Source organism: Neopelma chrysocephalum, unplaced genomic scaffold (assembly GCF_003984885.1).
Source record: "Neopelma chrysocephalum unplaced genomic scaffold, ASM398488v2 Primary Assembly neopelma1_97390, whole genome shotgun sequence".
Classification (NCBI taxonomy): Eukaryota; Metazoa; Chordata; class Aves; order Passeriformes; family Pipridae; genus Neopelma; species Neopelma chrysocephalum.
In genome coordinates, this window is record NW_020926031.1 from 3,601,006 (window position 1) to 3,616,944 (window position 15,939).

Genomic DNA, 15,939 nt, shown 5'->3' on the forward strand with positions numbered 1-15,939 from the left:
CTTGTATTTTGCCCAGTTTGTTCTTTCTTATCAGTGATAGACATCAAGACTGTTCTTCAGGATGCTTTTATGTGTATTTATATCTATCTTGAAACCTTACTTTTCCTTTATCATAGGTCCAGTTGTTTACGTTTTGGATCTTGCAGATCGACTGATCTCAAAGGCATGTCCCTTTGCTGCAGCTGGAATAATGGTGGGCTCTATATACTGGACAGCTGTTACGTACGGAGCTGTGACGGTGATGCAGGTACACACGTATTCCCTCTCCTTACCAGCTTTGAAAGCAAGTCTTCTAAAGAAAAAGTCTATTAGGATTCCTTTTTTCCTTGGCTTAAAACATATTTCAGCTGCTTTCATTGTAGTTAACAAGTGAATTCCAGATGGGCACATAGAAAGCTTTTCACTTTTAACTGGTCACACTGTATAAAGCCAAGTCTGCCTGTTCAAACATGGTTCAGTCTGCAACTAACAAAATTCACTACTGCTCTAGCTGGCTGCCTGTTGTATGGCAGGCTGGTGAACCCAAGTCTGTTCTCATAGAAAAAGTGCCATTACTGCCATTACTACTACTAATGGGTAATTCTTCAGAAAGGACATGAGATTAATCTTTTTCTCTTAGCTGGAGAAAAACTTTGCTGGTAACATTCAAAGGGTTGAAACATGGTGAATTTTTTTTTGTATAATGTGACTTTTTTTTAATTGTATAAAGGAAAATGCATCCTCTGAATGATGCAATTCATTAATAAACAAGAAATGCAAAACACTGCAAATTAATAATAGGCTCTTTTAATTACTTCAGACTATATGATTAGTTGAAAGGAGAAAAAATACTTTTCCTACTTCTGTTCCTGTGAACTTGCTATTTAAATATAAAAATAATGTTGATAGGTAGCAGACTATTAACTACAGAAAGGCTTGTTCACAGCTGTCCTAGTTCAGCCACAAGACAAGAGTTTTCATAGATTGTACTACTAGAAGGATCTTTGTTATTGTTGTGGTTGTTGATTCCTGTATCAAGTCCTTAACCTGTCTTGCCTGAAAGCATAAAAATATTTCTGATGCAAATTCAGTTGTATGCCAGCAAGTATTCCTCTACACAGTTCTCATTTTAAATATACAACTTGGTCCTTCTCCATGTAAGTCATCTGGCACTAGCTGTTCCTGAATTGTGTGGTACTGCCCTGCAGTTCTGCAGATGGCTCCATCTCAAGATCATGTGCTGTTTTGGTTCAGTTTGTATATGATCTTGTAGCAGAAATGAAGTGGAGCCCAAATGAATTGTTGCAGTCCCCCTGGTACAAGTGTGGCCAGGGTCAAGCAGGTGCATAAGAGATGTTTAATGACTTTGAATACCACATCCATTCCAGTGGATGAGTCTCTGTATTACAGAATGGTACACTTAGGAATTTTCTCATTGGATATTTTGCTCTTGTGGCTCCTACAGGAACATTACAACCATCTGTAATACTACAACCAGACTTTTGAAATGCACTAGTCCTCTTCTCCTTGCTCATTGAGACCTTTTCTGTAGGAAAATCCATGACCTTTTTAGCTGCCCTAGAATTACATAACAAAGTGGAAAGATAAATGCTTCTTTCTGTAGTTGTTTTGCTTTTGAAATTAGGATCTGTCTAAACATTAGTTTAGGCAGCTGGTCAAATCCCAGATATGAAGCATTAGCTATTTACCTGATTTAATGTTTTGATTGTATGGATGACGCCCTTGGCAAGACAATTTATTAAGGTGGTAACAGAGGGAAACTGTTCCACCCCTTTTGCCACCCCAACTTCGCTGGGTTTAATACAACTTGTCTCCTGACACATTTCAGACTCCTTCAGCTGAATGGCTGGAGAGAAGCACAAAAGCTATTTTTAAAGGTTAAAAAAATTAAATACAGAATTGACATTGTGACTCCAGTAGTAGCTAAGTCAGTAACAAATCATATAGGGTTACTGAAAACAGAGAAATATCGTAATCTAAAGCAGAAGAGACAAGATAGTGAGGCTTTTTTAGATGGACAAGGAGTCTAAGGAGAAAAAGGATAGTGTCAGACTTCATGGTTTGGGTGGAAGATATGGAAGAAGCTGGAAGACAGATGCTGAATATTTTTTTCAGGGATAATCTTTTGGCAGCAACAGTATTGGTTATGCCTATTTTTAGAGGCTGTGGTAGATAACATAACTTCCTGTTCCAGAAGCATAAAATGGAATGGTTTTCAAAGCATGTCTTAAAAATACAGTTTGAAGGTACTGGGGTACATTACCCTGGTTTCTTCCCTATGCCCTACCTACTCCAGAAGTACCAGTTTTGTTGTTTTCTTTTTTTTAAAATTTTGCTATTGTTGCGTGTTCTTATCACCTAATTCTAAGTTCTGTGCAAGTGAAGACTTGATAGCTTGTTGTATTTGTGGGGAAAAACAAAAAGTCAGTGAAAGTGCATCAGGAAATTTGCTGCCTGACAAACATAATAATTATTTTAATGTTTCTAGTCTTCCTGAATTCTTATGGGGAGAGTCATGAAAGAGCCTGTTCTTCCCAGAAGGACTTCAAGGACTTTGTTAGCATTTAGTAATTCTTAAATTGAGACGACTCTAGAGGATATCTACCACTCGCATGTTTTTTATGTCCTCAGCACCATTAGATTTATTCAAAATTAAAACTATGTACTTTTTAGGAAACATAAAGCACTGTTTTGTTATAGTTTTAATCCATACATTTTATAAACTGCAAAGGCTGATTAATATTTTTATGTGCCAGTGGAAAGGTTTAGACACAGCAGGAAGGATTGTCCTTTAAAATCATAGCATTAACCACATTTAAAAATAAAGTACACTTAAAGATATGCTATTTCCACTACAGTTGAAAATAATGTACATCTTCCTGCACTGTCTAGAGAAGCAATAGTTTAATACTGTGATCTCTATTGCACAAGGGATTCCTAAATAACATAAAATTTTGATTAAAACATTGTGAGATACTTTGAACAGTAGTATCTAATCAATTTCTGAGTGTAGAATTAATTTTTGTAAAACTGTAAATGCTTCAATGCATTTTGGAAAGCATTTGGAAAGCCTGCTATATTAATGTTTCAGACATTTAGGGGTTTTACCTACACAGAAACACATGAAACTTCTCTTGGGATGGGAAGGAATTGTGTTACAGCTCTCTGCAAGATTAATGATTTGCAAGCTAGGGCTGATAGCTCACCTGCATTACGCTTCATAAGCAACCAAGGATGCAAAGAGAAAACAGAGTAAATTAGGTAAAACCATATTCCTTTTTTCTTAAAAGGTGTGGGCAGCTCCAAACAAACTCAACTCTTTAAGTTATATTTTGTTCAGTTGTGACCTCTGTTATGTTTGCCAACCATATGTGTATTTTCCAGGTTGTGGGTCACAAAGAAGGTCTTGATGTGATGGAGAGAGCTGATCCTTTATTTCTTCTGATTGGCCTTCCCACTATCCCAGTCATGCTAATATTGGGCAAGATGATCCGCTGGGAGGATTATGTGCTCAGACTGTGGCGCAAATACTCGAATAAGCTACAAATTTTGAACAGCATATTTCCAGGTAATGCGATAAATTTGAAAGAAAATACCAAGATTGAATTTCTGCCTTTAGGAGATGGGGATAGGCAAGTAGTGTTTGCCATTCTTAAGTAGAGGTGATTAACACCATCCCTCTCTTTTACCTTCATTCTGTTTAGATTGTGTTTGTATGGTACCTAGGGAGAAAGGTGGGCCAAGAGGAGCAGGAGCATGGTTTCAGTTAAGGCCTTAGTAACAAAACAAGCTGCTAAAAATCATGTGTCTTACTTGAAAGTAAAAATTAATACAGTCATTTAATGGAAACAGAATATTCGCTGAGAAGAGGGATAGTTCTCAAAAAGTAATTGGGCTATAGATTTGTAATGGAGTGGAGGGTGGCCACTACTGTGCTGTGTTCTTTTTGAGGCAGTGGCTATGTAATCTTTCTTTCCCCACTTTTATCCCTTCAGGCATTGGATGTCCTGTTCCTCGAATTCCAGCAGAGGCAAACCCTTTGGCAGATCATGTCTCTGCTACACGTATTCTCTGTGGAGCTCTAGTTTTCCCTACTATTGCCACGATAGTTGGCAAGCTGATGTTCAGCAGTGTTAACTCAAATTTACAAAGGACAATCTTGGTAAGATTCAGTATTGTTTGTTTCATAAATTATTATAATTTGGGAATACGAAGTGTTGTGGGGAAAGGAGGGAAGGTAAAAAGGAACATGAATTGATCTAGAATTTTAAGAGTGGCATTTGACTAAGGGAAGGAGTTTTTTAAGGTTGCCTGTCTTGGCAACCATGTGGGTGAAAGACTTTGTCCATATGACTGAAACTAATCTCAGTTCAAGACAAGGCTGAAACTTGTATCTGGTACTGTACTAGGCAAACTTTAGCAGTAACCTTAGCCAGCATCTTCTAAGAAAAATCTCTGCAAGGGAAGACTAAGGTTTATATTATAAACTTTTTCATATAAACTTTTGTTTACTAATTTTGAGAGAAATTGTTTATTTCTTATTTTAATAAAGAGAGAAAAACTAACTCTCCATAGAAGTTGAGTGGAAGGGGAGTGACAAAGAGAGATGTTCTCTTCCTTTGTGAATAATCTCTCTGGTTGCAGCCTTGCAAGGGGAGTTTGGTAATATGGTATTCCAGGTCATCTGACTGTCACTTCAGCCCCTGTTTACAATTCCAATGTATTTATGCCCCTCTCTTCCATATGGAAGAAACAGTGATGTTACAAACATTCATGCAGACTAAAGGCTTCTTGGTGTCTCATTTTGAAGGCTTGAGATAAACATATTATAAAACTTTCCGGAGGGGGAAAAAAAAAGTGTTTTACAAAAATAGGTTTTATTTCACTTCACTTTTGGCAAGTTGTGTTTTTCACAGTCTGGTTATGGAATAGTTATCTTTATTATTCCTCATGCCATGTATAGTATATATACAGAGAAGGGAGGAAAGCAGATACATATCTGCATTTTCTTTGTTCTTGAAATAAGATGTATTTTGATTTTGGGTTTGTTTTTTTTAAATATTTGTCAGACTTCCAAGCAAATAAAAGCTCTTATAGAGTCAGTGTGTAATCCCTTTAAGTAATATTAACCTCTGTAATAGTGCATTGTGACAGAAAAGTTTGAGATATTCGTTTGGAATTGTCCTAATTAGGTAATCTTCAAAAGAAAATGCCATATGTTTGAAAACAAATCTTCTTTGACTGGAAATTTTTAAGAAGAACATTTGCAATGGTATGTCACTGAACTGTGCAGGTTTTCAAAATATCTTTTTATTTCAGGGTGGAATTGCTTTTGTTGCTATAAAAGGAGCTTTTAAGGTTTACTTCAAGCAGCAGCAATATTTGCGCCAAGCTCACCGCAAAATTTTAAATTATCCTGAACAAGAAGGAGCGTAAGGCTGTGACCTCCAGATGTCATACAGTCTCACCTAACAGGTTTCCATGTTGTATTGGTTCCTTTGTTATTGCACAGTAGTGGAAAATTGTGATAAGTTGCTGCTCCTCGGGTTTTTTTTTCTTTAAATACAATAAAGCACTGTCTTGTGGCAGGGTAAATCCTTTCAGCAACCACTGAACCTAAGAATGTGACTTGGCTTTCATTATTTTTGGGTATTTCTGTAGGGCAACAGGCTTCTGAATTATTTTCTTTGAGCCAATATACTGAATGGAAAAAAAAAAAGCATTAACTACAGAACATTTTAAATGTTAATGTAGGCTATATCCAAATGCCTTTTCCATAGGTGTTGTCATACCCACGCTGTCATCCAGTTCAGCATTTCACACAGTGAAGGGAAATTGTTTTAGAAAGGAAGTGTGAGTCATTGCCAAGGAGAAGTAATTGTGGGACATCAGTCAGTAAAGATTTCCTTGGGTTTTGCTGGTATCAAACCGGGAGTGTGAAATACTCAAATGACAGAGAAAGCAGAAGATAGATCTCCCTCTACAGGACTTGTATGTCAGCTTGAACCACCTAAGTACTAGGTGTTAAAATTAGCATGCCTTTCAGGTGACTGTTTTATTACTGATAATTTTCAGTGTCCTGTTGTATCTTCTGCAGTGCCTGGTGTCATTTTCTCATGGCTTTACTGGTTTGTAACTGGTGCTGGATAGCATTTTTTTCCTCCACAGTAAAATAATAATAATGGGGGAAGTAAATTGCAGTTGCATAGTTTGTAGTTAAATATTAATACACTTGTTTAGTTTCCATGTTCCTTTTGATTGTGTAAATATCCATACAAGTACCAAGAGCAGTAGAAATGTGAGGAAACAACATTGAACACTAAAGCTACATTTTAACTGACAGAGTAGGGCATCCTTCTAAATTTCCAGACCTGAGTGTGTGACTCAGCTCTGTTCAGGACTGGGCTCTCCTGCCCTAGAGAAAGGGCTGGCTGGAAGGGTGTGACACTACACATTGAGTGTAGATGCTCTTAAGGTAACTTGGCTCCATTTTGTAAAGGACTAAAGGATAAATCTTAAATGTGTAATGAAGTTTATTTATACAGTAAGCTTTACTGTTCCAATATGTCTAAGGTAGTCAGCTGAGACATTAGCACTTCAGTTATTTGATGTGTTTATAAACTTAATTTCAACAGAAATTGTTTTGTGAAGTTAAATTTTGACAAACATAATACAGCCATTTAATATTCATACCAGACCTAATCTAGATTTAGTACTTCATGTTCTTTCTTAACAACAGTTTCTTTGTTTTTCTCCAAGATTTTCTTTTCCTTGTTCATATTAGTATGTCAAATGCATGGAGAAAGGTTTAAAAAAATCTTCTAGTGGAATTATTCATAAATAAATATTTCTTTTCACCAGAAATGAAGTAAATGCAGAATTGACTTCATATTTGACTGCAATAATGTATGTTAAGAGAAATTCAAAATAAGGTACCTTTTCTATAGTATGTTTATCTTAATTACCAAGATGTAATATTTTAGAATTGTACAAAAGTGTATATAAAGGCCAATTAGTATTCAAAAACTATACAGGTATTGAGAATTATACATTCAGTCAATATCAAATACAGTTGAGTTTCTTGCGGTAATGGAAGAATTACTATAATCTTGTAAGTCTGCTGATTATATTTGTCTTAGTGGGCTCACTTTTATATAAAACTCTTAAATTGAGTAGCGGCCTCTGAAAGTTGCTGCTTTCTGTAAGATAGTCTTGAAACAATATTATATGTATTTCTTACAGAATTCCTTGTTTCAAGAAAACAGCTTTTCAGTGGTCTTCACTGTATATATTTCCAAACAATTTATTACTGTTTTTTAAAAGTTTGAAGAATTGAATGATGCAAATTAGCGGGTTTGAAACTTGTTCCATGGGAAAGCTCATTGTCTCCTCTGGAAGTTAAAGCTATTGTAAAAATACAATTATAAAAATATTGTATGGACTGTAAGATGATTTCACATGAGTGGTAGAAGGTCATTACTCTGTAAATCTTGTTTTTAAGTATTGAAAATTATAGTTATGTTGAATTAGGTTGAATAAATATTTTTTACACTCCCTAGTGTATTTTGTCAGTTGAACAAAAGCCTGTAGCAAAACTTTTAAATGAAAAATGTGTTTTGTTCTAATGCATGTGTAAGGACTTATAATTAATTTTAAGTTGATAGCCTAAAGAAAGATCTTGGTGATGAAGGAAGAATTATTATAAGACTTAAAGCTGGCATTGACTTTTGGTTTGATTTTGGTTTTTTTCTCCTCTCTAGTGATCAATAAAGGATGTAGGGGAATGCATTTCTCAAACATTTAAAAAGTAAAAGAATTGCAACACAGACAACTGCCAGTAACACAGAACTGGGGTTGGAAGCTACTACATTTCTTTAGGTTGGCTGATGGGCAACATTTATTTGGGCAATACGCTGATCCCTCCTCTTATCTTGAGAAAGATAATACTGGCTGTAGGAAGTGTATTTTTCTCTAATAGCCAATTTATGTCCCATTATTTTCAGGACAAGGAATATGAAATGTTATCTGGCATTTCTGACTATACTTTCTTACCTGTAATTTGGTTTCTCTTAGACTTCCATTATATTGACAAAGGCACAAATTTTCTGAGCTATGTATTATGTAAATACATAGGACTTGCTTCTCCTCTCTCGTGTCCTGCCTTAAAATCTTTTATTTAGATGAAGCCCCACTTTGCTTTTCACATTTTTTTTTTTGCTTGTATGGTGGTTCCTTCCTGTAAAACTTAAAAGTATTTGTGCCAAAATTTGCCCAGCATTCTTTCTGCTTTACTAATACATGGAAGTCCAGGATAGGCTTTATTAATTCATTTCAAACCTTACTAAAGAGCTTGAGTAATACAGTTGACTTTCCAGAAGGGCAACTGTGACATTGACATGTGCACAAAGAGAATATTGCTGTGAGTGAAAAATGTGTTCTGCAAACAGGGATGAACTCTCTCCATTAGGCCATGGCCCCTCTGCCTCAAGAAGATTTGAAGATCTGTGGCCACTTGGTCCATTCTTGCCAGTTAGTTATTCACATGTTCTGGATATTTAATTGCTTTTGCTCCTTTGAATATTGTGAGCATAAAGCAGTTATTTCTGGTGTACTGTACTGAGTCTTTCAGTAGAAAAATTCCATTCCAGAACCACTAAAAGCAAACAGCAGACATGACTTGAAACTGCCTCAACTAAACAGCTCAGCAGCACCTGTCAAAACATATCGTGCAGGCACCTCATTTAATGCTGGGTGACTAAGCCATGGAAAAGCAATTGCCTAAGCAGTGGTCCTCCATAGGAAGTACTATGCTTATTAAAAAAGTTAAAAAGAAAAAAAAAACGCAACTTCTAGACCACTCTGTGATAGAGCACACACAGCTCGATGGTTTGGGTGATTTGTGTTTTTCAGTTGCCCCTCTGCTCTTACTACAGCTCAGTAACACTGGGCTGCAGATAATGGGAGCTGACAAAGGATCACACTGCTCTGTGTATTTACTATATGTCTAAGGACTGTTTTGTCAGTAATTGTCATTTCTCTGCCATGAATCATTACAAGAAGCTAATACCCTTACTTGCTACCTCTGAAAGTGCTTCCTCCTACCAGTTTTCTAGATACTTCTCATGCACAGAAAATAGAATATGTAAGACAACACAGAATTAGAAAAATTTTTAGTGTGATGAAAATGAAGAGTGGGGTTTTTTTCTGCAGCAAAATGGTGGCTGGTTCAGAACTGTCTGACTTGACTTGATGGAATAAAGTACCACATGACCTGTCTTGCATAGTTATAGGTTAAGATCCCATGGGCAATTCAGAGTTTATTACTAGTCATAGTTTGCTGCATGTCTCGTGTTACTCTGTTTCAGTAGAAAAAAAAATGCCATTTTGACATACAGAATCTGAGATTTGGACCCAATTCCCTCAGTACCAAGCTATGAAGGGCTAGTGGGATTTCTCATAACCCAGACAATAGCAATTCTTTGGAATGCTGAGAGGAGCATAGAAAATTGTCGCTAACCTATAAGAATATTTCACTGAATAAAGGTTTCAGTTTTTATAATTTTTTTGTACCTTTTAAATGCAAAACAATTTTTCTGTGTTCTGTCTGTGGTATCTTTTGAAAAAGAAAATGGCATCTTTTAACAGCAGGGTTCTCAACCCCAGCATGTTTCTAAATTTCAAGGTACTACAAAAATGAAAGTGCTTTCTGCTTAGCACAAATTATACACTGTGGAATGCAACTGACCTTCCCCCATTAACAAGCCCCATCTCCTACTGCAGACACAGAATTGTGCTATGGATTTACGTTGCAAACCACCTTACTGGTAATTAGGCTTCTTTTCTCATCTCATTTCAAAGATAAATGAAAATGTAAACTAACCTAAGGAGTAAATACACAAGTGATTTTAAGAAGTATAGGTGCTTCCATTTCCTTGTTCAGCTCTAGATCCTTTATGAACAGTTTTTCTATTTTACTTTCTAAAGGGGCTCAAAAGTGGTGAGCCTCATTGCATCCATTAATTTTATTTTTTAAAATACACAGTTACAACATTTACATGTAGCTAGTTATATGTCAAATGACAGAAAATACATGTGTATTTCCTGAGCCTTCAGGCCATAAGCTTTTTTGGATAGAGTTGGAGTAGGTGATCACAAACAGTCTGTAACATTCCTCTCAGCATTTCAGTTCTTGCTGAGCTAAATCACATACACTATGTGTTGAAATCCCTTTATATAACACTTAAGAGTAGAGTCATTAGCAGCCCACAGAAATATTTTGTCCTAATCTACAGATTAGGACCAAGAAAAACATAAACCAGCTTTGCTAGTGGCATCTGTGGAGACATTTCAGAGATGATTCCAGCAAAAGATGATAGAAGTTGCCCCAAATGTCAGGGATCATCTTGTTTCTTTCTGAACAGCACAGGGCCTTTCTTGGCCAAGCATGAATCTTGAGTACATCTTCTGCAAAGGTCAAGGCCATGTGGCTTGTAGCACTGAGCTCTCTGTGCCTCAGTCTTTTTAACCAGCTACCGAGATGGAGATAAAGCTCAGCATGGAAAACTGAAATTGCAGATAATGTAATTATACAGTGTTGTTACAATGGGAAACAATACTGCTGATGCCTCCCAAAACTGTGTGTGATGCATTTATTGACTAGTATTACTGTCTTCTCACTGTCAAAATGGTGGCCAAAGTCCTTATTTATTGCAGCTGGCATTCATATATTATATAAGTAACTATTTGCAAACCTGCAGTTGACCAGCAGAAGGCATCTTTCATAGTTACCCTATTTTTCCTTTTTACCACATTAATTAAATCACATAAACCTCCCATGCAGTGTCTCATTGAGGAATACAATGATTTATGGCATCCACATATGAAGAGCTTAAAGAAAGTAATAAAAAATAAATTGGTCTGTATAATAAGCTAGACACCTTCAAAAGCCTGTTAGACTGTCAAGGAGTCTCTTTACAGGGTAATTAGTTGCATCTTGATATTCCAAAGCATTTTAAAAAGCTGTGTGTAAGACTGAATTTCTCCCTTTTGGCAGCTGCATAATCATCATCTGGGAAGCCACATGATCCTTTACATGCACCTAAACCGAACATGGACATAGCCAAGAGAAACTGAGTATTTCTGCATCAGCCATGATGTGCAGCCTGGGTGGTGTTTTTTTTGGTTTGGGTTGGTTCTAGTCTGGTTGTAAAAGAACAAGGCTTGTCATTGCACACCCCAGTAAAGGCACAAAAGGCACAAGCGAGCTGAACTGATCAGCATGTGGCAGTTCTGCGCCAGTCAGAAAGCAAATAAATACACTGAAGTGTAATTAGGATAAATCAAATATGCACCACAATTATATGGCACATGGTAAGCAGACTCCAAAAGTGAGTGGTGTACTTTTATATTGTAACATTTCCTGTGTTCCCAAAGCAAATTTTTTCCTTATTTCATTTTTGAGATTTAATTAGATGGCTTCAAAAGATGGGGTTTTTTTTCTCTAACAAACCTTTTTTGAAAGTCATGTCTTTTTTTACTAATTTACTTGTGGAGGAACTGAACAGGATTACCATCAAAATACAGTAAAAAAGCTTCCCTGTCCAATAGGTAAGGATGCAGAAGGATGGGGAGACTGTACAATGAAGTTAAATTGTAGTACTATTAACAGGTGAACTCGGTGCTGTCTGGAGTAGTGCATATAGTGAATTTTGTCTTTTAAAATCTGCTGGCATGAAAAAAAAATCTAATCAGTACTGGATAAACCAGCACACCCATGCACACACACACAAAACCTGCCTTTTTGTTCAACACTGATACCAAAACAAAAGTGAGGTACCAGTGACAGCCAAGTGCATTGGCCACCCTGCCCCTCAAACACTGCTCGTCACCTTGTCGGGGTCTCACCTGGCTGGAGAAAGCAGCACATGCTGGAAAGCAAGAGCATGTGAAGAACCACTTGTGAGATCAAATCTTCAAGTGACTCAGTTGTAATGGGGTGCTTCAGGCAGTGACTGCAGGGTCACTCTGATCTGTACAGTCTGATTTTTCAGTCCCAGAAGTCCTACAAATTTCTGTCTATGGAAACAAAGCAACCACTTGTCAACATGAGCTGTCAGCGCAGTGGAGGATTGGGGTTCCTCGGGCACCTTTGACAAATCTGTCACAGCTGGATGCTGTTGCAGATTAAATTTCAGCTGGTTTAAGCTGCAGTTACGCAGCTCAGGAATGGTCTCTGCTTGATGAGCAGATGCACACAGAGTAATTTTGTGACTGAATGAGCCATGGATATGCCACCTGATACTGCAAATTGTACTGCCCCTTGCCCACTGCTACTTTCCACATGATTGCTGGATGCTACTGGGAGTCTTTGGGGTGAGCTGCCTCCCCAGGAGGAACTGCAGTCCACAGCAGTGCCCTGTCCTGGGGCCTGACAGACGCCTGTTGCTAGTGGCTCCAGAGGCAGCGGGGGTAACCTGCTCCCAGCTCAAGCAGCAGGATGGGTATAAAGACTGTTGGAGGAAAGTGCTGGGCTGAGACACTCTTATTTAATGATAGATACTAAAAAGGGATCTGCAGACCTGGGATGGTGCCAGTGCATTGCAAACCTGCACCAGGGGCCTGTTCTTGGAGTGCAGGACAACTACAGAGCTTTGGGCTGACCTGAAAGTCATTACTTTGTACTGGAGCCAGGCTGGCAGAATTGTACCTCTCTCTTCCTCTGGGAGGGAAGCCAAGTCCAGTTCTCCTAGGACACAGGGAAGGCACATGAGTCAAAGGCATAAAGGGCACAGGGTGCCCTCTGCTATCGCTGTACGGTGAGAGCACAGACTAAATGGAAACAGCTGAGTTGGCTCTTGCTTAAATAGGGATGGGGTTGAGACTAATCTGCTCTACTGAACAAGCTTCATGACCTTTTTTTTTCTCAGCAGGCACAAAATTTAAAAAATCCTCTATTGGTGCATTGTAAGGCTCTGACACCAAAATGCAAACAGACCACAGCACAACTTTACAGAAGGCAGGTTGGCCTCAGAATCTGTAGAATAACAAAAGATAGCAATGAGTGTTGTGGCAGAATTCTGGAACCATACCAACTGCTTGGCAGAGAAGAGATTCAGATTTCATATAATGTCTAGAACAAGATTATCCCTCCTTATCACAGCTGTGGATGCAATGTAAGCCTAGAGCAGATGCTGGAATTCTAAAATTCTGCACTATCTGAAAGCAGATCCAGGTCCCCAGCAGGTAAAATGCTGAACTTGCCAACACTTTGTTTTGTTTTTTTCTGCTTCTGCTGCTCCTGCCAGTAGCTGCAGTTGTGCTGAAAAGTTACTTTTAAAGGTCAGAGATAAAGATAGTTGGATATGGATTTGCAATCCTGAACACATGCCGTATCTGAGAAGATGATCTGATCTCATATTCTGGTTCAGTCCTTTTATAGTTAATCTCCCCATTTTCCAACTGTGTAGGAATTGTACATTTTGGCTAATCCTCGTATGCCTCTGGTGGTTGGAGCTTTTTCCATTGACAGCAGTTCATCAGTACAGCTAAACAAAATCACTGTAAGCTGTCAAACAGAAGACAAATGAGAGCTTACAAAATAGAATACTCGCTGAACTGAGACAAAACTTCCAGTGCCGACAATGATGATGGCAGGGGAGCAGAGACTATCTAGTTATAATTGCCAATTTAACAACAGCTGAGCCTGTACTTATCTGAATTAGTACTTCCGCTAAATTCATGATGTTTTTTCCTGTGCTAAGCCTTGACATTAGCAGACACAATGCAAATGCAGTGTTCCAGGGATAACTCCTCTCTCAAAAAGCAGCAGGTGGTGGTTAGTCTGAGGAATGAGTCCTAGGGCAAGATTGCTTTTTTCCCTTATGTGGGCACCTGCTGTTGAGCTGAGATTTTCTGAATCTGCTTGCAAGCCTCAAGGTGATGAGCATGAGCTGGTTTTTCATTTATTATTTATTTATTTATTGTATATTTTGTGTGTTGATGATGTTAGTACATGGCATGGCATACCTAAAGCAGAAAGAGAATACAGGATCCTGAAATTAAACTTAGGCTACTCGTTACAAGAATAGGGGATGGCAAGAAACTGGAGTAAGAAACAAAGTCTTTCCATCTTTCATGTATAGGCATACTACTATCAGTTTTGGGACAGGAACCTTCTAACAGCCTTCTAACCCATATTATGTACAAGAAGAACTGTGTCCCTTCTCCAATCTGACAGATATTTTAGTCCTATAAATAGTTTTTAGTCCCATAAATTATGCCAGAGAAAAATAAAATTGGAGGCATGACACAGAAATAGGCTATATGATACAGATAAGGAAGAAATTTGTCTTCTGCTGAAATTTGAAATGTTACAGACCAACATGCCACATCCTAAAAGGCTTTGACAGGCCTCTCATCAGCAAGAGTGTAATTTTCTTTCCTACCATATATTCTGTAAGTCACAGCTGCAGACTTTTCTTCTAGTAGCACATTTGGTTTGCAGTTTGGAGATGAGGCAGATTGTATACAATGGTCAGTTGCTCTAACAATGCCTGTGGTCTGAAGCATCAATATTTGATCCAGCTTTGACCAAAAATGCTGCACTGGAGCTGTGATGGTGGGTTGTGCTGCAGGGGGCAGGGGCTGGCAGCACCCACTGTGCTTGGAGCGCGTGTGTGTCATGGAGCAGGAGTGCAGCTCTGTCTGACAAAGGCCTTACTCGAGCAACCTTGTGGTCCAGCTTCAGAACCAGCTGTGTGTGTTTTTGTCTCACCTTTCTAAGTCATAGAAATATGTGCCATAATCATCTGTTCAGGACTGCAAATAGGGATGCACATTCACAGCTAATACTGTTACTTATGTAACTTCTCTTATTAAAATCTAGGGAGACTTTAATATTTACAAGGTTGAATTTGAAAGTGAATGAAGAAAGATGCTGGAACAACACATTCATCTATTCTTTTCATACTGTGTGTAACATCATGTTAGACCTTCTCTAAATCTATGTAGGCAAGAGCATGGCTTTAACTGAGCCAGTGTAATGGCTCCTTCCTGGCAGGAGTTGTTTCAGTTGCCCATTCCCAACTCCTGACTCTGGCCCAACAGCATGTGAGGTGGGTGGCTGTGAAGGAGGATGGAGATCCCCACCTGATCCTTTCGACACAGCCGTGAGACTGGCTGCAGTCACCTCGTGAAACCAACCTTCACTCACCCCCATTTGCCCACGTGAATTCACCTTTTTCTTTGCTGCCAGATTTAGATTACTTATTACAGCTCTGTGTGCGTGAACCTGACCTGTTCTCCATGACAGGCCGTAGCAGAGAGCGTCAGAAGAACAGAGCTGAGCAAGGAACTTTGGCTTTCCCAGTCTTGCACTTTAATATGCAAGTAACATCGCTTCAGACTTGCATCACAGTGGTCAGCAGGGGTAAGTCTAGGTCTGAGGCCATTCAAGCTGACAAATCTCTGACTCATCTCTCCTCTCTATTGGGGTGATACACTTTTCACATTAGTGAGGCCTTTGAAATAAACTGACAAAGGAAAGACAAAAGGGAATTTAACAAAATGTCATAATTAATTCAACATTTTAAATCACCAACTGCAATGTTATTCAATTTTGGTGAATGGGAAATTAAATAATTCGATTTTTTTCAAATCTCACAGAGCAATTATTCAATTGAAAGCTCAAAAGTTCAGATCAATCTGCAGAGAAGTATATTTCTAATGGACAGGATTTCTCTCAAGCCAAGAACATGCATTATGTCTGCAGCGTTCTTTTCAAGCTTACAGCTCTGGAGAGTGCAATTTATTAATCTGTCAGATTTTATGCACTTCTTGCCAGGGTATCATTTATATATTATTTCTCCAAACCAGAAAAAAATATTTTTAGAAAGAGAGAGCAAGTGGAATAAAGCCTTTAAATACAAATCAGCTGATTCA

At 38.2% G+C, this 15,939-nt stretch overlaps 1 protein-coding gene across 2 annotated transcripts in view; it reads left to right on the forward strand.

The window, feature by feature from the left end:
* Positions 1-7,558, forward strand: part of MARCH5 (membrane associated ring-CH-type finger 5) — a 28,622-nt gene extending 21,064 nt beyond the window's left edge. Inside the window, exons 3-6 of one of the 2 annotated variants that reach the window (XM_027672403.1) lie at positions 117-247; positions 3,385-3,568; positions 3,996-4,162; positions 5,320-7,558. In XM_027672403.1, the coding sequence (XP_027528204.1) occupies positions 117-247; positions 3,385-3,568; positions 3,996-4,162; positions 5,320-5,436 (599 nt within the window). In that variant the 3' untranslated portion in view covers positions 5,437-7,558. The remainder of the gene's footprint in view (positions 1-116; positions 248-3,384; positions 3,569-3,995; positions 4,163-5,319) is intronic. The other variant, XM_027672404.1, reaches the window with a different exon arrangement.
* The last annotated feature ends 8,381 nt before the right edge of the window (positions 7,559-15,939 follow it).